General features: G+C 53.9%; 1 protein-coding gene across 1 annotated transcript in view; it reads right to left on the bottom strand.

The window, feature by feature from the left end:
- Nucleotides 1-322: 322 nt before the first annotated feature.
- The window catches only part of ENPP6 (ectonucleotide pyrophosphatase/phosphodiesterase 6), a 75,922-nt gene continuing 48,588 nt past the window's right edge, over nucleotides 323-27,656 (bottom strand). Inside the window, exons 4-8 of the mRNA XM_079779326.1 lie at nucleotides 19,963-20,104; nucleotides 18,993-19,172; nucleotides 15,605-15,742; nucleotides 8,832-8,955; nucleotides 323-3,741 (exon numbers count right to left, since the gene is read on the bottom strand). Of these exons, the coding sequence (XP_079635452.1) occupies nucleotides 3,536-3,741; nucleotides 8,832-8,955; nucleotides 15,605-15,742; nucleotides 18,993-19,172; nucleotides 19,963-20,104 (790 nt within the window). The 3' untranslated portion in view covers nucleotides 323-3,535. The remainder of the gene's footprint in view (nucleotides 3,742-8,831; nucleotides 8,956-15,604; nucleotides 15,743-18,992; nucleotides 19,173-19,962; nucleotides 20,105-27,656) is intronic.

The raw sequence follows: 27,656 nt of genomic DNA on the forward strand, positions 1-27,656 counted from the left end.
GTGATGGCTGCAGAATTCTATGAACTTGCTAATGGGGAGTTTATGGCACGTGAATTAAACCTTGATAAAGCGGTTACATTTTTAAAAGTAAATATGCTCAGTATATTTAAAACCTAATTTTCTTCCTTCTTTCCCCTCCCCTTCTTTCTTTCCTTCCATTCTCTTTTGCTTCCTTCTTTCTGTCAAATGTATAAGGATGGGATGGACTATATCTAGTTTATGGAATGAAGTATAATCACCGATTGGGTGATTAGGAAGCAAGCCAAAAGTGAAGTTTATTTAATTTGAGGTACTAAAGACAGAGAATATCTGAGGTGTAAGCAAATCGTTTTAATGACATTTATTCTTTTTCTCATTCAACACATATTTATGGGACATTTATTAAACATTTGAGGCACCTGCACTCAGTGCGATTTTATGATTTCAAAGCAACACAGAAGTGTATTTTCATGGCGTGTACCCGAGACCAAGTTTCCCACGTTTATGACCAGCCCGCCACGACCACGCACACCCTCCCTTCCTGCTGGCCAGCAGTGTATGCGCGCTGCCTTTGGTCTATCACGAATTGCTTAAAAAGAGTAAACATGCAATCGTATTTGGAAATCCCTCGATATTTACAGAAATGCAAACCACTTAGAAAACCCATAAAATAGTAGCGTCTTGAACAAGAGTCTGTCTGATAGCACCGCTGGGAATCGCAGACCCCCGGGAGGAGCGGGGTGTGGGGAAGCCTGCGATGCCTTTCTGGCTCCTCTCCATCACCGGGGTGAACCCATCAGCTTTGGTTTCAGGAGGGCTGGCGGCCCCAGGAGAAACTGGTGGGCTTTGAAATGACTGTCGGGAGACTCAGGTCTACCAGGGTCATTTCGGCACCATTTCTCCTTAGAGCAAACCCAAACCTCCCATCAGTGTGACTTCAGCGTCACGTGGGGCCCCACCCAGGTCCTGCCAGCCTGCGTCTCTGAAGGAGGGTCAGGGGATGCTTACACTCCCAGGACACATGCAAACTGGTGTCTGGGTCTGAACTCAGAATGGATTCCCAAGGTCACTTTAAGAGGAAAAGGAGCTGGAAGTTATCATTCAGAACGAAAGGTGAGAAAGAATCCTCTGGGCCTGTTCTAACTTATGCTTACATCTTCAGGACGTAATTGGATTGGGTTCTGGAGAGTATGCAGAGACAGGGAAAGCAGCCATTCATCTCTTCGATTTAAGGATCTTCCTTCCCTTTATCTTTGTTATTGGCAGGTCAATCCAATGATCATTATCATCCTCCTGGAATTAGCCACGAAGTAGTAAAATAATCCAGAAAAAGTTGTCTATAGGTATTCCTCACAGATCTTACTTCTGTGAAACAAAACCATTTAGAGAAAGTAAAATTTTCCTGGGGGAAAGAATGTACCTTTAAAACAAAAATCAAAGGGGAGGGGCGGGGGGGACTTTAGCCAAAGAATCTAGCCACTAAAATGCATGCATTCTTTTAGGCACAAAGTGTTTTCTCCATTTAGGGGCTGAATTTTCTTAATTAGTTACCAATAGTCATGATTCCAAAAGTTCTTTATTCTCATTCATTGCTTTGAGAGCATTTATTGAGTAACTTCACTTTGTCAGACAACTATCTGAAATTTGATTATGTAACTTGAAGGTTTAAGGCATGAGTGTGTGTGTGTGTGTGTGTGTGTGTGTGTGTGTGTGTGTGTGTGTGGTGGGGGTGTGGGCAGAACAGAGCAGGAAAGAAAAATGCAAGACAGTATACATGTTTGGACCCCTCTTCATTTGATGATCCACTTTTAACCGAATCGCTTGTGTATGTTTTCAGGATCCTTGCTTCACAGGAAGGCGGGCCGGGCGGCGTTCATCAGAGCTCCGTCCTTGAAGGAGAGAGGAGACTGGAACAATGGCTGTGCACTTCACAACCGCTGCCGATGTTGAGAGCACTGATTTGCTTTCAACCAAAGGCTGGTTGGCCTTCTGTCCCTTGGATCCGATGCTGCATTCTAAAGGCACGTTACATAAGCCCTTAGGAAGTTTGTGTGCAGATGAAGTGGATGTTTTGAAGCAGGGACCCTTTGCTCCCATGATTCAAGGCACAGAGGCGGCTTGCTTCGCCTCCTGGAGTCAGGGTGAGCGCTGATATCCGTTTTTCAAGGTCAACACCCTGGAAGGGGCTTCATCGTCCCGAGGAGACCGGAGGTTGTTTTCCTGACACAACAGTCTCACTGGCAGATCCGCCTGGCTTCGTGCGAAGTCATTTTTAAAGCAACGATGTGTGTCCATGAGTCGGATCACTTAAACATGCAGTTGTCCCTTGTTTGTGCAAGATCCCCAGCACCCAACTCGCTGATGAACTGAAAACATTTCGGCCAGGCTCCACGGCTCGTCTCGGGGGCCCGGAGACCTCAAGTCTCGCAGGTGGCAGCTGCACCACTTTCCTAATCAAATGGCTTGTTGGTCAGCGATGGGGATTTGACGCCATCAGGTTCTCTGCCCCCACCCCGCCCTGGTTTTCCTTGGAATTCTGGGGCACGCAGGGATCCACTTTGCTGCTGTTGTTTAACAAGCAAAGCTCCAGGACACCGACGCATAAGACTTATGCTTAATGCATCACCATTCCAAGAAGTGACCTGAGATTTCTGCAAATGTGTCCCCTCGCTCGTCAGCCAGATACCCTTCCCAGCTGTAATGTGCGCCGGGCGTTGCTATAGTCCGCGTTGTGTGTGGTGATCCAAAGAGTGCAGTCTCTGAGAAGGCCTTCATGCTGGCAGGCGGCGGGCAATCCATCAACTCACCCACAGCACGCGGGGGCTGCTGCGGGCGACGCTTCAGGCCGGGATACCCCGCGAGACGTCACACAGGAGCCCTGATCTACGCTAAGCCTTTCTGCTCCTCAAGGTGACGGGGACATTTTTGTGCATCCCGACTTTGGGAGGGAAGTCATGCCTGCCGCCTTATTCTGAGTTCTCCGATCTTTCGTGATTTTGATTGATGGGTGGCCCATGCTAAGATAACACCCTTTTTGGGTCTTTGTAGAAGATGGAAAAACTCCATGAGCTGGGACAGGACCAGATGGCAGCCACGGCTGTCAGGGGGAACCCCCTCTCTCTGGGAAGGAAGGCGCAGTCCAGGACTTGTGGCCACAGATCCCGAGGAGGGCTCCTGGGTGTGCACAGGGCACAGGCTGGGGGCTGCTCTGTGCAGAGCGGGACGGAGTGGGGTCCCGGACTCTCACGCAATATTCTCTCAAAGGCTGCTTGCTAGGGACAGGCCCTTGCTCAGACGGTTCATCTGAATTTCCAAATGAAAAAGCAAGGACAAGCTGACATACAGCTGAACAGATTAAGAGCAAGATGTTCCTTATCTTCAGTTCAGATATTTGTTTCTAAGAAGTAGGGGTTTTTATGTATAGAATCATCCAAGAATAAAATATTGGCAATTTGTGTGGCCCTGATTGTGTTAAAGAAGCTATTACTCAAATAGGACATAAAACTGTTCCCCGTGAAGGCCCCCTTGGCTGAGTGTTTGGGACACAGAGGAGCAGCTACTGAAGGAGCAAGAGCAGAGTCAAGGCCAGGGCCAAGCCGCCGGGCAGATGCCGTGGCGCCGTGCTGGCCGGACTCCTCAGCATGCACATCACCCGGGACCAGGACCCGTTATTGGGCAGCGGGGCGATGCCTGCCGCGCGGCACATGACGTTGTAGACGTCCACGGAGCGGATCGGGGCGGCTCTGAAGTTGGATTTGAAATCTGAAAGACAAAGGCAAGCAAGTAAGTTATCACAGTCAGTGACCGGGCAGGGAGGGGCGAGTCCCAGTGTGGAGGAATCACGCTCAGGCTCCACGGGGCTTTGGGATTGCAAAACCAGCTCTGTCAGTGGGGCGTGGCGTATGGGGAAGGCCACAGGTTGTGAAAGGAAGTCACTTTCCATGGCTCCTGGAGCCGAGTTCCTTTAAGAGACAAATCCCCGCCCAGGCTGACCTTGAGCATAACTGTGCTCCTTGTACCCGCCCAGCTCTGTCTTTCCGGAGGCAGAGGGCCACCTGCAGCTGCTCCTCCTGCAGAGCGCTGAGCGCAGATGTGGCCAGAAGTTCACCTGTCCTGCAGGGCTTGCCAAACCCAGTTTCCGGACACCTATCTAGCAGGGACTGGTTGGCCAGGGCGCCAATTTCTACTGCAGAGACCCCACAGCAACGCAACGATGTTTCACGCCCTGGCTGGGTTGCTCAGTGGTTACAGCATCGGGCCACGGACCAAAGGGTCATGGCTTCAATTCCCGGTCAAGGGCACATACCTTGGTTGGGGCTTGACCCCCAGCCCCAGTCAGGGCACACGGGGAAGGCAACCAATCGATGTGTCTCTCTCATGTCAATATTTCTCTCCCTCTCTCCCCCTCATCCCTCCTTTCCACTCTGTCTGAAAATCAGTGGAAAAAATATCCTTGGGTGAGGATTTAAAAAAAAAAAGAAAATGTCTCTCCACTTCCCAGAGGGCCCAGGGCTGGATGGGACATGGACCGTACAGCAACTCAGAGCAACAGCGATGGCTTCCTGAAGGCGTCCAGAGGACCGCTTGTGCCTTCGCTGGGAGCCTTTCCTTGGCGGATAAAATAGCTTGGCTTCGTGAGGAAAAGCGACCTGGAGTTGGGGTTACAGAGCCAGGAAGGTGCTGGGAGGCCTGATGGAGGGGTGTGCTCCGGAATCCCAGAGGCTGCCCCAAACTCCAGCGGGGACACAGGCCTGGGAAGGGTGGGGCTGGCCCTTCACAGCATCCTAGGTCAGGGGCCGAAGGAGGGATGTCAATCCGGAGCGCACCTCCTCCTTCCGCCCCCCACCCCGGGGGCACATAAGATGCTGACTGCCAAGTGCTTGTCTGCTTAAGAGCGAATGGGAGAGTTTGGCAATACATGTCCACAAGCAGTCTCGCGTTTAGGCCCCAAAACAGAGCTTCCAACAAAATACCCAAAGCTACCCTGGGGTTGAATTGAGAAGGGAGATTGTACCCATCGATACAGCCTGGGCATGGCCTTTCAGAGAGTTTAAGGAAATGGGGGGCTGGACGGCTGCTCACTGTGTAACTGCTTTGCTAACATGGGCACAGATGCTTGATTTAAAGAGCAAACAGACCCAACAGCAACTTCCGGCTCTTGTGTCCGCCCTGAGATTACAAATGTAGAAGAAAGTTACACACAGAAAACTCTGCCACAGAGCACGTCGGATCCAGAGCAAGGATGGGCTGGGCACAGCCTGCACCCCCTTCCTAGCTGGGTGACCTCAGGGAACGGGCAGGGAAATGGTACCCCATCGCAGCTCCAGGCACGTTGTACGTGCTCACTACGAGGCAGCTGGTGTGATTGACAGGCGTGTGGAATAGGTGCCCAGCAAGGGCAAGCGATGGATGGAAAACAGTCCATCCGTTCTCTGGAGGCCTCACTTTACTTTTGGCCGGGGAGGCTACAAGTCAGCATCATCTCGGGGGACAAATAGTTTTTTTTAAAAAAATCCAGAACCTCCCAGGAGAGGCGAGCGTAAGGGCTGCCCCGGGATGCCACCCCTTCTTACTGTTAAGGCAAGTCGTACACTGAAACGAAGGTGGTGGTTGTACTTCCCCGGAGATGATCCCTCTGCAGCCAGAAAACTCAATGGAAAGGTCGCCCCCGTGATGGGAAAGCAAGTCCTCTCCCTCCTGCTGACCCGCCAAGAACCTGGGTGTGATGATCCCACTGCCCCATCACGTGGTGGCCATGCCCTTGCCGTGTGGGTGGGCGGTGGCAGTCGGCGGTAAATCCAAAGTGGGCCTTTCAAGCACCCACTTCTTTAACTCTTAACAGAAATAGTGAGGTAAACTCTGCAGACAGAAGTGTTGGAGATACAGCATCGTTTTCTGTTTCAAGTACAAAATCAACTCCTGTGCCCGTAAGCAGGAAGGAGAACCGGTTGCCTTTCCCGTTCCACCTGGGTCATGGCTTCCTGTTCTGCAGGGCTGGGACTTGGGGCCCAACGCAGACATGATTCAGGCTGGAATGGGAGCTTCTGGAAAATTCCCAAAGAGCAAAACCACACCCCCATCCAATTGGTGAGGACTCCGCCAAAGCTCTGCCAGCTCCACGTGGCATTCTGAACCGCGACTGGGAATCTGAGGCATCCCCAGGGGTGGACATCTTGTGGATATAAAGACTGTTTCTCTCAAAGCGAGAAGGTTCTGCAGACTCCCGAGGTGCCTGCAACCTAGGACTGTTCTCCGAGTCCGCACACAGCTCACTCCGTCAGAGTCCTGCTGTCTCGTCGGAAATATGGAGTTCTTTGGGGCCGGATTAGGTTGTTCCGATTAGAAGCGGGGATTAACCAGAGACAGGCTACCTTCCAGAATGATTCCTCTCTCCCTCAGCTGGGCCAGACTCCCTGACTTCCACAACTGCCTGTGGGCAGCCACGAGGATGCCCGGCCTCCTCCCTAAGCGAGAGGCGCCGACCATTAATCAGGAGAGATGGGCCTCTATCTCAAAGTGCAGCTAGAGAGCCATTAGGGGCCTTGCTCTTAAATTGTCTTCTGAGTAAACAGCCAGTGTGTAAAGCTGTTCAATCTTTCATAAGAATCGGAGACGGGACGGTTGGCAGGGGCTCTCCCGGCTCTATCTGCCTGGGAACATGTTCGCAATGAGCCCCGTCGGTTTGCATCAGGGGTCGTCTTTCGGTCTATAAAAGACTCGGGCTTTTAGTAGTCAAGGAGCCCGGGATGGAGGCCTTTGCTAATGGACAGAATCTCCCCCACGGAACGCAACCCAGAGCTAATGCAGCTTTGGGTATTTTGTTTAACGTTTTTGGTTTGCTTCTGCTTTAAAATACGCCCGGGCCTTGCTCATAAACACTCCTTCAACTGACAACTGTTTTGCATTCATGATCCTTTTTTCTCTCTGGGGAAGGGGGAGGTGATGGTTTTGAACGAAAGCCCGGCTGTCTGGTGCTCTCCGGATAAAGGCTGTGGCCCTGGAGTGTCTCCCGCCTAACCTAGCAGTTGACCTCCACGGAGTCCTCGGGGTCTCATCACTCATTCATTCAGCTCTCAGCTGCATGGATCTGGCAGGGCCCAGGCTGACAGGGAGCACCTGATAGCTATTACTGGTTGATGGCCACATGCTGGACACCCTCTGCACGCCCTCCCCGCGCCCCAACCCCAGGCCCAGGTCCTGACCCGGTCAGGGCTCTATAGATGTTTGCTGCTACTGTTTCTGAGTCTTCCTTCAGCATCGGGAACTTGGATCACACGTGGGAAAGGATTCAGACCCATGAGTTCCCCAAGCTCAGGTTGCCAGAGGCCCCACGGAGGGTGCGGACACAGACACCTCAGGTTCTCAGCCACTGTGCTGGGGTAAGGGGAGTGGGCCAAGGCAGGGGGTTGACACATGCCTTCGCTTGCTGTATCGGGAAGAAGAGCAGGGCTTCGTGGGGTAATCTCTAGCTTATACTTTGAAAGGAAAGCGTGGCTTTCATGGATGGGAGCATTTTGATCAGCATCCAGAAAAGGGCATTTGTAATGTGGGTATCAGGGTCGGCTGGGTCTATTTAACCGGGAGAGTGGACAGTATCGGGAAAGAGAGTCGCTCATGAGCCAGTCAACTGACTGGTGATGGCTGTTGAATGCTCTTTATCCTAATTATTATTATTTTTTAATCCTCCCCCGAGGATATTTTTCCATTAATTTTTAGAGAGAGTGGAAGAGAGAGGGAAAGACAGAGAAACATTGATGTGAGAGAAACACATTGATTGGTTGCCTCTTGCACGGTAGGGTCTGGGCTGCGGGGAGGAGCTGGCAACCATGGCACATGCCCTTGACCAGAATCGAACCAGGGACCCTTCAGTCTGCAGGCTGACGCTCTATCCACTGAGCCAAACCGGCTAGGGCAGTGGTCGGCAAACTCATTAGTCAACAGAGCCAAATATCAACAGTACAATTGAAATTTCTTTTGAGAGCCTAATTTTTTAAAATTAAACTTCTTCTAACGCCACTTCTTCAAAATAGACTCACCCAGGCCGTGGTATTTTGTGGAAGAGCCACACTCAAGGGGCCAAAGAGCCGCATGTGGCTCGCGAGCCGCAGTTTGCCGACCACTGGGCTAGGGCTATCCTAATTGTTTGTTTTTTAAGGAAGGGGGTGTCAGGTAGTAGTATGATCCTCAGAGTATTTGATAAACTTTTGCAAAATGTGAATTTTCGGTGCTCTAAATAATGAAAGCAAATGACCAAACAGGCCCTCTTCACCCCTGCTCTCTGCCCGCCCTAGAATTCATCTGGTTGAGGAAGCCACTTGCTTTCATCCAAGACCCCCCTCGTCCTCCTGGCTGACTCTCAGAGTCAGCCTCCGGGTCATTTCCCAGCCTGCCCTGCAGCGCAGACCAGCTTCTGGTTGCCCTAAACCGAATGACCCCCCAGGGCTGGGTGCTCCAGACAAGAAGTGTGGGGGAGCCAGGCCCGGGGAGCAGCCACACCAGCGCTGAAACTCGCAGCTGTCAGCACGCCGGTGTCCGGTAAGCGTTCCTGGACATGGGATGGCTGTGAAGTCACATTCTGATGAATTAAGTGAAAAATGAATCGCAAACATGTGGAACACATTTTCCGCGCTGCACTCAAGGTTTAACATTTACAAGGAAAACTATTCAGCCACATTTGCCAAACCCAAGGAGCATTTGAACGCCAGCCAGCGAGCGATGTTTCACGGAGACCGGCTGGGTCTGCTCAGCGTTGCTCATAAAGCAATCACGCCAGCCTTCCCTCCGCCATGAGCCCCTGGGGACGCGTCCTTGGGAACGGATGACTGACAGAACCCTGTCATTGCCCCGCCTACCGGGTCCGAAGGCCAGGAAGATGCCCCTCATGTCCATGAGCTCGTTGTCGTATCCGTGCCATCCGTGCTGCCAGCCCGCCCTCTTGCCAGTGCTGTTCATCCAGAACGGAAGCATCTCTCGGCTCTGAAACCAACAAGGCAGTTACTTTCCCGGTCCCAGCACCGTGGCCAGTGGGCACCTGGCCCCGACCACCACCCAGCAGCAGCGGGGACTTCCTTCTTGGCATGCAGGCGTTCTCTTCCTCGGAGCTGAACTGTACCCTGCACCTTGTAATCAGATGTTTTTTGGGGTTTTTTGTTGTTGTTGTTCATCCTCTCCCAGGGATATTTTTTCCATTGATTTTTAGAGAGAGTGGAAGGGCGGGGGAGACACACAGAGAGAGGTACATCGATTGGCTGCCTCCCACAGGAGCCCTGACCAGGGCCGGGATCCAGCCTGCAACCGAGGTACATGCCCTTGACCAGAATAGAACCCGGGACCCTTCCGTCTGCGGGGCCGACGCTCCATCCCCTGAGCCAAACTGGCTAGGGGCATCATCAGTTTTAGAATCACTAAATATAGCATGTTTGTGACCGGCGGGAGGGGGGGTGATCAAGTGTTCCTGCGGTAGAATAAAAAATACATTTGGCCCTTACCCCAGGTCCCTGGCACAGAGCTCCCAACACCCTTGGAATTTCCTGAGTGACAGGAGTCTTTGTGTTATTCATAGGGAGCCCCTTTCTCCCTCACCTGAGTTTGGGCTAATGGCATGACCTTGGGGGAGGGACCAGTTGCTTCAGGATGGAGGCCGGTCCCAGGAGGGACCAGCTACATGATGAGAGGGTTAGACCTGTCGGCCTTTCTCTGACCTCTCAGGTGGAGGTCAGCCACGTGGCCACTGCTTTCATCGCCCCTGACAACACAGCGACACCCCGTATGAAACCCGGGTACCACATGGCCCAGGAGCTTCTGACTGATGAACTCATTGGTGTGCTGGGAGGGTTCCCCCAACAGGAACGAGTATGCTCTGCGCCCCTCCCCCAGGTGTCTCTTCTGCGGGGCTGGTCCTGAGTTGCATCCTTTAGAACAAAACTGTAATCCTAAGTACAGCACTTTTCTGAGCTCTGAGATTCACTCCAGTGACTTATCACACCGGAAGGGGGTTGTGAGAACCTGCACATTGTAGCCAAGTCCAATACAAGGATGTGTAGGCTGGGGACCCCCGACTCTGGCTGCCATCTGAAGGGGGACAGGCTTGTGGGACCGAGCCCTTCACGGGATAGTTAGTACCAGCACTGAACTGAGTTGTAGGACACCCAGTTGCTGTCAGAATTACTGGGAAACACGGCATCTAACCTAGTCATCTCATTTTTCTCGCAAAGCCCTTGGGGCCCAGAGGTGGTCCACTCTGACCATCTGGTGCTCCTTCCGCCGTCCCTACTGCCCTGTCCTGCCTTCCTTCCGGCTCCGCCCTCCAGAGCAGCTCAGCATAGCAGCCCGTCCTCTCCGTGGAGTGACGCGTGCAAAGAGGTCACCCCAGCTCCTCTGACCCAGGCATCGCAATCTTCATTTCCTCCACCGGGCATGGGTTCCAGGGCCACCCCTTCCCCGAAGCCCTTCTTCCCTCCAGAACTACATCTTCTTCCCCTGCAGGTGCCTCCTTGTGGCACAAAAGGCGTGAAGGGGAGTCCTGAGGAGGCCGGAGCCAGGCGGACGCCCTGAGCCCTTCGTGCCCACGGAGCCTTCATTCCTGGGAGCCCAGCCATCCTCTTACTAAGCAGGGTCCAACATCCCCAAAAGCTCAAACGCAGGAGGTAGAGGTGGCGGGTCGTGGTGAAGGAGTAGAAGCGAAACAGCTCAAGTACCAGCAGTGCACAGGCCGGCTCACAAGACGGTAAGAGTCCCGTGTAGTCAGCGTGCCATGCGGTTCACCGAGAGCAGAAACCGCCCTTCACCAAATCGCCACAGCATCCCAGCACGGGTGGTGTGTCCCTACTTTGTAGTTGAAGAAAGCAAGGCACACGGGAGGTGAACTGCTGCTCTTACAGCTGCTGAGAGGGAGGCCTGGGACCGAAATCCAGGCCACCTGTCTCCTGTCCTTACGCACCTTCCACTGACCACGGCCAGAGGTCCCCCAGTGCTCCTGCGGGCCCTGGACGTGAGGCCCTCCTGTCCCTTGCCTCCTCACTCGCCGTAGTGGCGGCCAGTTATAAAATAGAGAGAGACTGTGGAACTGGATGGGTTAAGTCTCACCTTGCCACTTCCTAGCCCCGTGATCCACCTGAGGCTCAGGTTCCCTGCGGAACCATCACACCTTCCTCAAGAGGGTTTGGAGGATGACATGACTGCGTGCTCAGTGCCTGACACACAGTAGGTGCTGCTCGCTGAATGGCTGCAGCCGGTCCCAGATGCACGGGCTGTGGGGCAAGGCGCTCTGGCCCTGACGGCCGGGCAGGGGTGGTGGTGAGGCCTGAACTCGCCTCTGCGTATTTAGCTGTCAGATCGCATTGCACACCATCCCCTCTCAGCCCATACATCGCCCTGGCATGACTGCTTGCCAAATGGCACTATTTCACTGCCTCTCCGTTTCCTGAGTCTCCGTCACCCCGGTCCCTCCTCCTCCAGCTGTAGCTCGTGTTTTTCCACGGGCACGCTTTCATTCACGTATTGCATTTCTGACTTGCTAGGCTGTGTCTGTTCCTTATCTGTCTGATCCTGAGCTGATGATCAGGACGCGTCCCAGTTTAGCTTTGTCGCAGTCCGGGGGGCTGCGACGCCTGGACACCAGGTAGGACCCTGGGTTGCTAGCGACTTCCCTGATTATGAGCCCCACAGGACACGAGTCCCCCGAGACAGAGGCACAGGGGGAAGGGAGATGGAGACCAATTACCTGATTGAAAAATTCCAGTCAAAATTCCACAAATACAAACACACCACCATGAAAACCTGCGCTCACAGGGAGACCCACGAGTTTCCATGACAGGGGCAACCTGCTCCAGGGACCACTGTTCTCACTGGTTTTCAAAAGCAGTGATCACCCGGCTGAGTGCTTGAGAAGCTGGCCAATTCCTGTGAGTGACTGGATGGGATGTGGAGCATTGACTGAATGATTTTTGCTCCTCCTTTCCCACCGAGCGGCTTTCCCCATCGGCACACGGTTCCTACATTCCCCTCCCGGTGCTCGGTGCTCGCGTCAGAGGCAGGGCGGGTGACGAGGCATGGCTCACAGACCTGCTTCAGAGAGTGACCCCCCGGGCTGCCCACCCTCCAGCTGCCGGTCGAGGAGCCCGACCCCACCTGGCAATACCCTAGGGAGGTGCCCAGACTCTCCAGGTTTGGCCAAAGGTGAGATGGGGTAGGACTGGTGTGTGTGTGTGTGTGTGTGTGTGTGTGTGTGTGTGTGTGTAGCCATGGGGAACGCAGAGGCCACACGGGAAGCTCTTACAAAAAATAATGGTTGGGTACGGAGGTCCCCCAGCATCGGGACCCTTGGGAACTGTTGGGTTGGTGGGAAGGGAGGCACCGAGAGGCCCCGTGAGGCGGGGAGGACTGTGTGAGCTCACCTGGGAAAAGCCACAGACGAAGGCAGCCGGCAGCCCGGGCTGCTGGAAGGAGCGAGGGCAACGGAGAGTCTTCTGCTCTCGGTGCCTGCTTGAGGCCATGCCAATCAAATCCGGTGACCGGAATCCGGTCAGGTTAGAATAAACAAAAGGTGAGCGCTGACCTGGGTGTGTGCCGGGCCTGGGGGTATGGTTTCCTTACAGACCCCTGCCGCTCAGTCTGTGGCATCAGCATTCTAAGCGCTCTCCCGAGAGGCCCCATTGGGAGGCTCCCCGGGGCCCTGTGGGTGGTGGCTAAGAGCCTGCAGATGTGTGTGCCACAGGCCGCTGCAAGGAGATGTCCTTCTACCCGTCTCTCTGCCCTGTCTGAGACGGCGCCCTCTTTCTAAGCAGAACGGGATTGCACAGGCTCTGGCCCTGGTCCTGGAAGTGAGAAATGCCCGACAGGGAATGCAGCGGGTGGAGAGGAACCGAGCTCCCTGGGGGAGGGGGGAAAGGGGGAGGACGGCACCGTGTGGATGGGGTTTCTCTCCGTGCCCCCCCCATCTTGTTTATTGACATGTGCCAGGGGTGCAGAGGGCAGGCTTGTGTGCTCAGACGGCTGGCACAGACGACCCTCATCACCACCCGAAAGCCAGCAGCTCCCAGCACTCAACACCCGCTCCCGGGAGCTCAGTTAGCCAGGCCTGGACAACGCAACTCGGGCTGCCACTGCCTATCAGATTGGGAGCCGCGTCTCCCAGATCGTCTTGATTTCCCCCTGCCCCCCCCCCCCCCCCCCCCCCGTGTGTTCTGGGCCAGGCCTAACTGCCCTTCATCCTCGGGCCTTAGAATTGAACCTGTCGTTTCATACCCTTTGCCAGTTTTCAAAGTAAATCTTTCCTCTGGAGACGATCGGCCTGAATTCACTGCATTTCCCTCTGCTGTTCTGCCCGAAGGCGGGGGGGTTGGGGGGAGGTTGGGGGGGGGGGGGGGCGCATGAAGAGGCCGCAGGAATCAGCTGGGGAGCTGGGAGGGACTGGAGAGAGCAGGCGCCCTGCGCACGGCTCCTGCCCTGGCTAACGGGAGCAGAATTGCCATGGTACTTTCAAAGCCTTCTCCCCACTCATTTGGACTACTAATAATTACCTAAGTCACAGGCCTGACTTAACTCCTCTGTTTACTTGGCTTCTGATTTACAAGCCCACCAAGTGAACACCCTGTCGATCCAAGAATCAACCTTCTCCACATTCAATTCATTTCATTCGAATTAAACAAGTCCTCAGCCCTGGCCATGGTCTCATTCCCGTGGAGGAAAATGGAAGGTCAAGGTGCCACAGACCTGACCTCAAGGAGCTTCCACTCCAGGAAGCCAGAGAACAAAAGCAGACGAACCCATGTAGCAGCCGGGGCCTGGCCAGGGCTTCCCGGGAACTCCAGGTGGAGGGCATTAGGGACGAGCTGGGTGCTTCCTCGGAGAGAGGGTATGTGAGTTGGGCTAAAGGACCGGTGGGATTCAGGAGGGGGCCCTCCAGGGACTGTACTGACTGTTTATTGGGGTGACTGATGTTACCAGGACCTTGGAGGGCAGGCCTGGGGGTGGGGGGTGGGGGCAGGAAGCAAGCTGGGGGGGGGGTGCTGAGTGGGGGGGGTGCTGAGTTGGGGGAGCTAGGTCAGCAGTCGCCCTGGGAACTGTGTGGTGCTGAGGACAAATGAAATCTGCTTCCCCATCTTTATCTTTGTCAGTGACACCACTCTAAGCCAGAGGTCGCCTACCTTTCGGACCTCATGGGCCACCAGTGGTCCACAGACCACCGGTTGGTGACCACTGCTCTACGCGACCATTAAAAAAAACCTGACTCCATTAACTGTCTTCCTGTTAGAGCAGCCGGCTGCTTAGAGTCTGCAAAACTTAAACTGGTGGCAAAAAGTTTACAGGGAAGGCGTTTGTGCCAAGGAAGCAAAATCATGCACGCTTATGGCATGGCGGCTGCCGGGAGAAAGGGAGAGGGATTCTATTTTATTGGCCCCCAACCAGCATCGATTTGTCCTGACTCGGCTGTTTTCCCGATTATGGCTAAACTAGCAAGAAGATTCCGCTGCCACGGACGCTGGACCCACAGAGAGCCCTCGCAGGCCTGAGGCCCGGGCTAAGGAATGAGAACGGGGGGTGGCGGGGGGGGCTGTGACTTAACCCTCCTTGTTTATTTGCTTTTAAACACTCAAAAGAAATTCTAGAGCTTTCTGACTTGGAACGTGTCCAGCGTAAGGCCTTCTGCATGGCTCGGAAAGTTGGCTCTATGGGGTCAATGGGATGACAGGCACCTACTAGACCGCATGTGTGTTCGGTGCGAAGCCCTGGGAACCCACTCCGGGGGAAGCTGCTGTGGGCCTCGGGCAATCCCGCTCCGGGGGAACTCCAAACTGTGATCGAGCCAAGAGAAGCACTTGGTTCTTAGAGGAGAGAGCGGTAGGGGCAGCGGGACCCCCTTGGCGACATTTGAAATGACAAGGCGTGGGAAGGCAAGCCTGTGGAGGGCCCAGCTTGGCCTGGGGACCGCACAGCTGGCATTTGGGACCAGGTCTGCTTCGTTTCCTGGTGACCAGGTGCTTTCTGTCCGCGGGCACACAGGGATGACTCCGTCCTCCTGAGGGACAGTTCCATGTCCGGGAACCCCACTGCTCCACACCCAGGCCCCACGTCCACTCATTAGCGTGACCAGTATTTCTGATCGCCCCCTGAGGTCTTTCTGGAGCTAAAATACTATCGTAGGCCGGCTCCTTTGGTGGCCTCCCTTCCACTCCCTCTAAAAGTCAATAGGAAAAATATCCTCAGGTGAGGATTATCAAAAATAAATAAACAAATAGAAGTCACCTGACCAAGTCTCTTGATTCTCTAAAGAAGGAAATCAGGTAATGAATGACACATAAGTGAAAACAAAATCTCTTCCCTGGGAATGCTGAAGAACTAGTACCTCTGGTTGTTTGGTAGAATTTGTCTAATGCAGTGGTCGGCAAACTCATTAGTCAACAGAGCCAAATATCAACAGTACAACGATTGAAATTTCTTTTGAGAGCCACATTTTTTAAACATAAATTTCTTCTAACGCTACTTTTTCAAAATAGACTCGCCCAGGCCGTGGTATTTTGTGGAAGAGCCACACTCAAGGGGCCAAAGAGCCGCATGTAGCTCATGAGCCGCAGTTTATCGACCAGGGGTCTAATGCATAAATTGTCGTCTATTTTATAATTACCTCCGTTATGAACCATCCTTCATCCGCCAGTAAGGTCAGTGGAGAGACAAACTTCCCTTTCTTGTAGTAGAACCTGCTCGGTATGGCTTCCTTCTCGTAGACAGTCATGTGTTCCACTGTTCGCAGCTTGTTGTATATCTGCAAAGAAAACCAGGGGTGACTGGGGCTGCAGTCTCTTTGTCACATGGATGTGAGTATTTAATGCACCTGGAGGAGAGGGAGGACTTTATAAGACTAAAAAGAAAGAAAAAAAAGAAATTACTCCAACAGCTGATAGACTTGACTACGTAAAAAAGAGAAACTTCTATATGTCTCAGAAAACAAGGGGGTTCATCTAGGAAGGCTGGAGATCCACATGCCCATGACCTAGGGGTATCGTGAGAACCCCAGTACAAGTGCGCCTGCAGGTCTGTAGAGGGACACGTACTGCAAACTGGAGCAGCCCCAAAGCCTAGCAACAGTGGAAGGGATACCTGGGTCGAGGGGGTGATGGCAGTGGAATATTATACAGCATTGAAGAGGAAATGGATTATAGCGACACAGAACACCTGAATTTCAGTCTGAGACACACACACACACACACACACACACACACACACAAAAGCAAGTTGCAGAAGAATACAGACAAGTTTTCCTATTTTAGAAGGTTCAAATAACTACAAAAACTAATGACCGTATTTGGTAAAACTATAAAGAGAATTAGGGAAATGATCACTCGAAATTTAGGACAGTGGCTTTCTCTGAGGAGGCTGCACAGGTGACAGGGTCTGAGAAGGGCACACAGGAGTTCCTACAGGTAACGATACTGTGCTATTTCTCAGTACATTGAACATACACTGAGTGGCCAGATTATTATGATCTCTGAACGCATAATAATCTGGCCACTCAGTGTGTATATATATATATATTAGAGGCCTGGTGCATGAATTCGTGCATGGGTGGGGTCCGGCCAGCCTGTCCAGGGGGACGGGACATGGGCGGTTGGCTGGCCTGCCTGCTGGTCGAACTCCTGGTCGAGGGGACAATTTGCATATTAGCTTTTTATTATATAGGATATACACTGAGTGGCCAGATTATTATGCGTTCAGAGATCATAATAATCTGGCCACTCAGTGTAAGGTGCTGTCCTAATATTATCCTTTATACCTTACACACATTTTATAATAATTTTTGGTGTCTACTAAATAACAAATGGACAAATTACAAAAGCTTATTTATGTCAAAAATGCTAAAATAAAATTAAAGAGAGAATGAGAAATTGGATACCACCACGGCCAAAGAAAAAGGATTTGTTCTCTAACTTGACCTAGAACAGTGATGGCGAACCTATGACACGCGTGTCAGCACTGACACGCGTAGCCATTTCTGATGACACGTGGCCGCTGAGGCGGCTGCATGCCAAGGATGAACATTTGCGAAATAATGTTTTTTCCTCAAAGTGACACACTACCCGAGTTATGCTCAGTTTTCTGGCGAAGTTTGACACACCAAGCTCAAAAGGTTGCCCATCACTGACCTAGAGCATGTCCTACCAACACCCGAATCTTGAAAGTACCAGTAGTTTGCCACTAATTACATGCTAGTTTCCTGACGACCTGACATGTAAACTCGGCACCCGTCTCCCATATTTAGCAGCAGCTTACATGTTTCTGGCCAAAATGAAAACCCACTGGCTGACGCCGAGGAACTACTGACTGTAAATTGGAGTTGATCCACTCGACTCTGAAATTAATTAGCCCTCAGGCTGTTTGGCAGAGAGTTTCCGATGGGCCCGTGCGTTGTGACTTCCTCCTTACGCGAGTCCACACTCTAGGGAAGTGGGGTGCCTTTGCAGGAAGCTTTGGGGAGAAGGGGGGAAAGTCCAATGACACAGCGCGGGTCTCACACACGGTTGTGTCCATCACGTGACAGACTGTCACCCAAACACGGCCCCCACTTGTGGATAATCTACCAACTGCTTTAGGCAGCTGGCAGCCGCCTGGTCGGGAGGAGCGCTTCCCAGCTCGAGAGCTGCTGCCTAAGCGTCCTGGAAACGGCGCCCTCCTAAGTGCCAAATTGGAGGTACGGGGAGCTTGCCTGCCAGGGAAACAGACCGTCTCTGTCTCTGTCTCCGCAAGAAGCAGTTACGGTGGCGCCTGCCCCTGTGTGTGATAGTCTTCCCATTTCGTGTTGAGGGAGCTCATGGGACATTGTGCAAACACGCTGTCCCTTCCTGAGAAAAAGGGATGTCCGCCGGGGGCAGGGGCAGAGCTGGGGAGGGTGGGCTGTGGGCCACTGGGTCCCTCAGCCCCACACTGACAGCTCTCAAGCTCTTCGATGGGGTGGGGCGGGGGGGGGGGGAGAGAGGAGTCTCTCTGAGCCAAAGAGAAGAGGCCGCAGTCCACCCCTGCGCTCCATCCACACCAGCAACCTCCCAGCACCCGTCGGCCAGTGTTTCGCGGCTGTGAGCATGGGGGAGGCACCAGACCCGCCAAGGCCTACTCGTAGCACCCCACGGCTGGCGCCTCCACAGGCCGCAGTCACTCGTCCTGGCCCAGAGCAGTTTCTCTGGGAGCCGGCAGGAGCCCCAAAGCCTACACTGGGAGGCGACCAGGCCACGTGGGGCCGAGCGGTCACCCAACGGTACCCCCTGCCCCTCCTCATTTTCTCCGGGTGACTCAGCACCAAGTTCTGCAGATGTAATTGGTGTTTGGGGAGAAGGGTGGGTAGAGGCCTGTGATCTCAGGGTGCTGGGTCCCCGGAGGGCAGCGATGCTGGGAGCGAGCGTGATGCCACATCTGCACGTGTGGGAACTCAGCCACTCCCCTTGGGAGCACCCCCCTTTGATGGTGATGATCATAAGTGACACGTGCATCGTCCGTGCAGCGGCCAGCACGCGCCTGTGCTTTCCAGCAGCCCCGGCGGAAGCTGCTCTGCGTGGACAGGGGGGCCTGGGTAGGAAGATGCGGGTTATGGGGAGCGGGATGGGACCCCCGCAGAGTGGGTCCTGAGCTAACGCTGACCACAGCACACGCGGCCTCAGCAGGGCATCCACCTGCTTGTCTCCAGCGCCCTGGCGGACAGTCAGACGGGGCTGCTCCCGAGAAAGAGCGTCTGCGTCCGATGCTGCCCGGCAGGTGCCGCCCGGGGCCAGCAACAGGCCCGTGAAGGGCTAAGCGCTCGGCCTGCGAAGCACTGTCCACGCCTTCTCTCCTTCAGTTGCCACTGACGCTCAGTGCGGTGGGTCCCTGCACGCCCATTTTAGAGAAGGGAAAACAGAGGCAGGGGAGGCTGAAACCGTGATGGAGGTCACCAGCTGTGGCAGGACAAAGGTCAAGCACAGAGTGGTGGCCGGGCTCCATTCCCCCCCTCCCCCGCCCGCCTCCCTTCCCCGCCGTGTGCCGCTTGCCTCCGCGTGTTTCCCCGGGGCCGGCCAGAGGCTCACAACGGGCCCTCGGTCCTTCACTTGCTGCAGGTCGCCCAGGCTGATGTGCTGCTTCAGCTCAATCACTTTGTCCTTCCAGAAGATGTCAGTCATCCCGTGGTCGGAGAAGATGATGACGTTGAGCTTGTCCTGCAGCTCCCGCTCCTGTGGGTGGACAAAGGCGGTCATCACAGCAGGGAGAGGAGGGGGAGGGGGAGAGGAGGAGGGAGGGGGAAGGAGGGGGAAGGAAGGAGTAGGGGAGGGAGAGGGGAGGGGAGAGGAGGGGCAGGGGAGGTATTTTAAGCTACACTCTATAGAAGAAAGGACACGTAACCAAGTCTGAATTCAATCGTCTGCTCCCCTCCTGAAAGTACAGTTCACACTCGGCAGAAGCACTCTGGGGAGGGGGCGGGCACTGATCCCCGTTCCAACGGTGCTAGAGACTTCACATACGGGCCTTTCACCCAGCAAAGTGCCCTCACTGTTGTCATCTTTGGCTCTTTCAGCCAACTCGCATGGTAATAGAACTGTCCCTCCCATCACAGATGTGCAGAATGGAGCCCAGCGAAGTTTAGAAAAACAATGCCTTGCCTGAAGTCATTCAGCCAGGCCATGGCAAACGAGGGACAGAGCCCAGCCTGGCTCCCTGGCATTGGCTTTGGTGCAGAACCGGCCATCTCGCTGAGCGCTGAGCCGGCTGACCATGCCGTCTGCGTCATTTCCCGCCCCCGGGGCCTGGCTGTAAAACAAGGGGTCTCTTGGTCCCCGAGGAGGGGCGTGTGAGGAAGAGGAAGAGAGACCATCACGGCCTGGGGCTGGCCTGTCAGCTTCCACAGCAGGAGAGACGATGCTGAGGGGTGTGACACAGCAGGAGAGACGGTGCTGAGGGGTGTGACCGTCAAGGAGACAGACAGAGTGACAGGAGGGAGGGCAGCCGGGCCTTGCTCTGGGTCACCTGGATCCACTGGGCCATGTACTTGAAGACGGTGTCCACGGCCTTCAGGGCATCCTTCCTCTGCGGCGACGAGGGGCCATAGTGGTGGCCCTCCACGTCGATGCGCTCGTGGTATATGGCGGCCAGGTCGGCGCGGCCACTCCTGGGGGCAGCAGGGGTTGAGTTAGCGCCGAGAGCAGCCCCATGTCTCCACTCTCACCCCGCTCCCAGGCCCCGGGCAGGCATCGGCGTCCCCAAACCCGCCCTGAGGGCCGGCAAGGCTGGCAGCTCTAAATGACAAGGCGATATGGACATGGGGGTCCTTGGAATATCGGGGGGGGGGGGGGGGGGGGGGCGGGGCACTCTCTAAAGGACATGATGGTCTAACCACTACGCTGTGCCTCTGAAACGGGTACAGAATAATATGCAACGTAAAAAATACACAAAAGGATGCAGAATCCATGTCGAAAAATGAACAGGGTGGGATCTGCGGGGAGAAGCAGGAATTCAGCACCAAGACACGCCGGTCCTGAGCACCTTGGTGACAAGGGTCAGAGGGCACGTGCATGGGCCACTCATCTCTGGCTGCTGTGGCATTGCCCGTCATGTCCCCAGGGTGGAAGTCGTGGTCACAGGCAGGGATGCTCTGATAGCTCCACTCCCGCCACCTGCTGGCATTGGGGGCCAGAAAAACGAGAAGCAGCCCTTTAAATAAGGGCTGTCCCATTATTGCTGGGCGGTCGGGAAGCCTCTAACTAAAGCCCCAGACTGTGGGTTCACTGATGGGCCAGAGCAAATGTCACCACGGCCTTCTGGGAGGCAAACAGGTCCGTGTTCGGGGCTGACACCAGCAGACACTCCGGAACGCTTGTCCTCTGGGGACACAGGAGGGGTCAGCTCCAGTGTGGACAAAGAGTGAATCCTGCAGTGACCACGCTTCTGTGGGTCCCGGGAAAAACACCCGCTTTTGGCCAGAGGACTCAGGTAAAACCCAAGCTCAGTTAGCCCTCGAGGCCGGGCCAGGAATGGCCAGGAACTGGTGATGGAAATTGGAGTCAGGGAGGAAAGAAAAATGCCTTCAAGCGGCGTGTGCCACCGAGTTTCCTCCTCAGCCTTGCCTTTGCCCAGTACCTCAGAACAACGACGATGGTGCTGCTGGTGTAATAGTAGTAGCTGGAACAAACAAACTGGTACAAGCAATGGAGAGGAAATGAGAGCCAATTGGTTTGCTTGGACTTTACCAGGGTTGATAATTAACACTCTGGTGGAATGCCCAATTTCTCTTGAGAAGCTTTATGTTAAATGCACAACACACACACACACACACACACACGCTCACACTCACACTCTCTCTCACACACACACTGTCTCACACACACACACATTCACTCTCTCACACACACACACACACTCTCACACTCATACACACTCTCACACACACACACACACACTCTCACACTCATACACACTCTCACTCTCACACACACACACTCACTCTCACACACACACACACACACAAGGTGGCCTGGTCTCTCTTGGTGTCCTCAGAGCAAGACGAGGTGTCCTCAGAGCCTGCTGTGCCCCGGGTCTAGCAATCCACAGAGGGAGCAAGTAGCCTCACAGCAGACCCGACAGTGCGGCTTACGTGACCAGCCCCAGGTCTCAGGGGCGGTGCTGCCTCCTCGGGAAGCTGGCCGTGATGCCAGGCCCAGCCGGGGGCCCTTCGGGGGCTGACAGGGCACTCCAGGTTCATCTCTGGTTATGATTTTTTCATATTGACTGCAGTTGCCCATGTATGTGTCTGTCCTTCTCACTCTCTAAATTGTGAAATTCTTTTACCCTAGGGGTGGTGGTTCACTCTCCTAGCTGTAGCCTAGTATTTGGCACACAGTAGGTGCTTTAAAACTGTCGGTTGAATGTATAATAGTATGTGCTCTGTGAATGATAGGTTCTCTGGGTCAGGTGATATGTTGAGGGCTTTTACAGACATTATCTTATGTAATCCTCACAACAACCCTATAAGGTAGGTATGTATTGAACACAGAGTTCAATACAGTTGCCAGTATCACACAGCTAGTGAGAAGTGTATGGGACTCAAACCCAGGCGGGACAGACTCTGTCACCCTGAACACAATCACTGAAAACTCTGAAAAATCTCAACAGCCCACAGCACATTCTGCTTAACCCAACTGATCTTGGGGAAACGGTTCTTATCTATAATAATAAAAGCATAATATGCTAATTAGACTAGACAGCCGAACGACCTTCCGGACATCCTTCTGGATGACCTTTCGGACGACCACGCTATGACACCCACTGGTGCCAGGCCAGCCAAGGCAGGCGCAATGCAATTGGTCGGTGCCCGGCCATCACCCCATGATCACCCTGCAGAGGGAGGCCCAGGCCACCAGCCAGCGGGGCGATTGATCAGTCAGGGGGCTCCATGATCACCCCGCCCCAAAGAGGGAGGCCCAGACCACCAACAGGCGGGCTGTGGTGGGTGGGCAGGGCCTACCTCTTTGGGGTCATCAATTGTGGGGCTCTCGAACTATGAGAGGGCACAGGCCGGGCTGAGGAACCCCACCCCTGCCAGTGCACAAATTTCGTGCACCGGGCCTCTAGTTCTCTTATAAGAATCCTGCCAACCCCAAGAAAGCTGATGTGAGACACGGCAAAGGCAGCACCATGAAACGGGGTCGTTTTCACTTCTCCACGTACAGACTCCAGCCTGCGGCCGGTCATGCCTTCAAATTCTGGAGCTACGGTGAGGAGTGTCCCTATAGAAAAGCACGTGGATATTTTGCAGATGAAGCAATAGATCAAAGAGGATTCTGGGAGTTAGGCAAGGCCTCACACATCTGAGACTTGCCCAACCTGGGCTTTTGAGTGTCCACATCCACTTCGTTCACTGCACTGTGCCCAGAGAAAGTTCTGGTACTGTAACCTCGCTGAAACGCCATTTCTCTGCCATGACCCTTCCTCCTTCCTACCCGTCCCTACACCCGCCCCCCTTCCTTCCTCATCGAGCCCTTCGGACATCGGCTTCTGGTCAGCATCACGCTGTCTTAAGGACAAAGCCTCAGGCCTGCTGGCCACACAAACAGCGCTCCGGTCAAGCTACAGATGACATCTGGACTTCAGCTGGGTCACCCCAGGCCCCTGAAAGCAGAAAGACCCTAGGGACCACCCCACAAAACCAGACAGAGCCACGCCGTGCTGACGTCAGGACCTGATGCCGTGATCAACCACCCTGGCCCAACCAGTCCGTAGCGCCACGACCCCGACTCCTTCAGTCACCGCGAGGAATGACCTCCCTTCCATACAGCCCTCCCCGGACGCCGTCGGGGAGCCAGGCCTCTGAGCACCAGCTCACTGTGACTCTGGGCTGGCACCATTTCCTCAGCTAGTAAACTGTAATTTTCTTGGCTGTTAACTTCTGCTCCCATTTGGTTTGGCTTTGATGCACACAAGTGAGTGGACCCCTTTCGGTTGGTAACAGTCTCTCTCTTCCTTGTGGTCAGACTTGCCACGGGGCCCACCGCTTAATGACGCTGTGTTGTTGCTCTACTGCCGGCCCTGAGGTGGGCGTCACGGTTTTGCTTTCAAGGTAAGTGAAATGTTTTTTTATTTTTATTTTATCAAAATTTTTGTTGATTTTTGCTGAAACCGGTTTGGCTCAGTGGATAGAGCGTCGGCCTGTGGACTGAAGGGTTCCGCGTTCGATTCCAGTCAAGGGCATGTACCTTGGTTGCGGGCACATCCCCAGTAGGGGGTGTGCAGGAGGCAGCTGATCGATGTTTCTCTCTCATCGATGTTTCTAACTCTCTATTCCTCTCCCTTCCTCTCCGTGAAAAATCAATAAAATGTTAAAATTTTTTTTGTTGATTTTTGAGAGAGAGAAACATCGATTTCTTGTTCCACTCATTTATGCATTTATTGGTTGATTCTTGTATGTGCCCTGACCAAGGATTGAACCCGCAACCTTAGCACATTGGGATGATGCTCTAACTGACTGGACTAACCAGCCGCCACTTTTCTCTTTTTAGAACAAAAATAAATTAGCCCTTCTTTACAAATGCCATGACCACAGTCCTACACAACGGGGGTTGGGTTAGGTTGTTATTTAGGTGTTTCCCACAAATGATGTTATCACATGTCACACTCACATGTGAGCGGCCAACCCTCACATCTAAGACAGCAGAGAACAAGTCACTGAGATCTCCAAGTGTGTCGGCGGCGGGTGGACCTCTTGCTGGCCCTGATGCATTTTCACTTATTCCTAAATCTCTTGGAGGCCCAAGTTCATGACAGTGAAGGGCGATGGTGCTTCCTCCACCGCTACGTTTGAATGTACGGAACCTTCCAGAAAGGTCATTCCCTCAGGTAAGCCTCAGCACGTAGCTGTGTTGTGCCCTTGTATAGGCAGCATCCCAGATGTGCGGCTTTCACGGTGTGTCCTGTGTTTCGGTGTGCACCCTTCCAGGGTGGGGCTTGTATGTGGGGAACAGTTCCCAACCGGGATTGCAGTCAAGTTCAATGAAATGCTTTTAGGTCATTTCGTCTTAGACACCTCGCTTCACCGCCGCAGCCACTGGGCTGGTTTCTCTTAGACTATTTGCCACATCCACAAATCTCCGTGTGATCAGACAGCCAGGGCTTCTCGCAGAGGTACCTGATGGCTTCGTGTCAGGAAGCTGTCAACTCCAGATGCCGGCAACACCGGCTTCGGGGTGCTTGCGAATCCGGGATTTATGCACGTGCCTTGCGTGAAAGGCTTCGATGCTGGGGTCTCCCTGATTCATTAGGGACCCACGTCTTCCAGGCTGAGAGCTCTCGCCTGTTTGGAGTCTAGCTGACAAATTCTTGGTCGCCAGCTGTTTTCCACCTGGGCCTGGTCTCCATCACAGGTCAGCTCATTTGTCACGGAGTGCTCGGGTGAGGAGCAATGGGTGGGAATGTCTGCAGGTCTGTTACTGGCTATTTATGGCTTGAAGGTCCAGGAACAGTGCCAGGACATGTGGCCATCAGCCCAGTTACCTGAGAGCTGCAAGGGGCCCCTCGTCCCGGGGTTTCAGGGACACTCTGGTCCCCCATCACCTCAGGATTCTGTCCAGGTTTCTTTTCAATGTAAAAAGTTCATAATGCCACATTCATTTTCCTTACTGACGAGGGTTGGAAAGAGAAAGAATTAGGGAGAGAGAAATGGGGGCAATTTCAAGGAATGGTGGACATTACTGACTGTTAACAAAACTTAGAGATAAGGCCAGAAAAGTAACCTTCCGTCCTTGCAGTGCGGTACAAGGCAGCGTCTAGTAATCTTGCTTACGCTCCCAGACTGAACTACGGATTAGCGCCCAGACGCCAGAAGCGCAGCTGTTAACCTGCTGGAGACTGACAGGATGGAACTACTTTTGTCTGATAGAGATCATGGTGTGATGATCCTCTAAGTTATTAAGCATTTCTGCATCTTACAATAATTGTATCCCATTTTTCTCGACCATCCTTTTCTTCGTCCATGTTTCTTATAGTCTCCTTTCAACCCATCTTGTCATCTCCTGAGTCCCTCGGAAGGAACTAACTTGAACTGTTGCGTAATTCTCAGATACTCATGCAGTGAGCACATGACGAAGTTTTCATGAGGAAAATTATGCTTGGCTGGGCACCCAGAACTAGACACACCTGAGTTCAAGTTCTAGCTTCTCTCTTACTAACCCGGAGGTCTCTGAACAGCTCTACGCCTCAATTTCCCGTCTGAAAAGCCTCCTCAAAGCCTCCTACCTGGGCACTTAGTGAGCTGGTGTTTGTAACGTGCTTGCCACACAGCAAAAGGGAGGCAAAGGGGAGACACACCCCATGTCTCTGTTCCACGCAGACATGCGTCGCGTTGGTATTGCTGTGTGTCGAGCAGGGAGGGGACACCAGTGTCTGCTGAGCCTGTGTTCCTACCCCTCTTCCTGGGGCCCATGGAGGAGGGACAATGCCCAGGACACTGGAGCTGTCGCCACAGCCTGGCCTCCCCGCACCCATGGCCCCGCGTTATTGGCCGACCTTTTGAGAGGTCACAGTGGTCAGTCTTCCCGGCCCAGTGGGAGCGTCCAGGCCCCTGCGGGCGTCCAGGCTGGTCTGCCCGCTCTCCTGGCTGCTGCCTGCCCGCACCCTACCCAGCTCCTGGGGCTTGCTGGTCTCGGCATCATGCACCTTCCCCTGCCTGCACCCCCGCCCAGCTCCTGGGGCTGCTGGGCTCCACATCACGCACCTTCCCCTGCCACTAAAGCACAAACATCCTGCAAACAGGACCTCTAGGGGATGCATTAAGCCAGGGGTCCTCAAACTTTTTAAACAGGGGGCCAGTTCACTGTCCCTCAGACGGTTGGAGGGCCGGACTATAGTTTAAAAAAAACTATGAACAAATTCCTATGCACACTGCACATATCTTATTTTGAAGTAAAAAAAACAAAATGGCAAAAACACCCGCATGTGGCCCGCGGGCCATAGTTTGAGGACGCCTGCATTAAGCAATGTGGATCTCACCTGCTCTTTTTAGACAGGGATGTTATGGGCAGGGGTGCCGGGGTGTCCCCTTGAGGGGTGTCAAGGCACCAAAGTACCGGCGATCAGGGCTGCGTGTCGCTGAGCACAGGAGACAGCGAGCAGACCTCTAAGGCCCCCGTGCCACCGCCACCCACATGAGCCCAGGCCCAGCATGTCCCTCCCCGCCTGCTCCCACTCCAGCAGCTGTGCGTGTGCTGTATGGACGGGAGGGCTGAGCACTGCCTCGGAAGCAGATGTCACTCACTTCACACTCAGGAGAGGCCCCGAAAGACAGGGTCCCACACCCCGTGGAGAGGACTGGGCTCTGGTCCCACCGAGTCGTGGGAGGCACGCGTTCAGCTGTCAGTCAGCGGGCTGTCTTGTAAGGGGTGGGGTGAGGGGGGACACCTGTGGAGTGCCCACGCGTAGAGCAAAACGGGTCGCTGGCAATTGAGCTTTGACACAATCCTAGCAGGTGGGCGTTGATGGCATCAGTTCTCCTCCCCTCCCTGCTCCTCCACGCTGAAGCTGTCCACGCGCAAAGGTAGAACGGACAAGAGTATGACTCATGTCGGTAAAGCGTGATGAGCACTGGAGGCGATGCCCAGGTCAGAACAGGAAGCGAGTCAGTGCTTCTACACAGTCGCACAGTATCTTGGCTGACGCGGGCCCTTCGCTGACATGCTGTCCCTGGCGGGAGCCCCCCATTAAGACCTTGACCGTCTCTCCTGCCTTCTGTCCAGGCCTTACCTCTCCTGTGTCTGTGTGTGTGTGTGTTTGCACACTCGTGTGTGAGAGCTCTAAGTGCTCTTCATATTACAGCTAGGGATTGGAGACAAAGCTGGAAAAGAACAAGAGGTGAGTATGGAGCTCTAAACATGTTTCGTCATTTGGGGCTGATGGAGAGGTAAATACTTATGCATTTTGCCTGAACACATGCACCAAGAGAATTAATGATTCCTTTGAGTCACACTCTTGCATGAACAAGCTGCGACTGGCGAAGTGATCTTGATTGTTCTAGACTAGTGATGGTGAACCTATGACACGCGTGTCAGCACTGACATGTGTAGCCATTTCTGATGACACGTGGCCGCATGCCGAGGATGAAACATTTGCTGCTCCTGAGGATGAAACATTTGCGACTAGAGTCTTGGAGTTAGTTTTTTCCTCAAAGTGACACACTA

Source organism: Cnephaeus nilssonii (assembly GCF_951640355.1).
Source record: "Cnephaeus nilssonii genome assembly, chromosome: 8".
NCBI lineage: Eukaryota > Metazoa > Chordata > Mammalia > Chiroptera > Vespertilionidae > Cnephaeus > Cnephaeus nilssonii.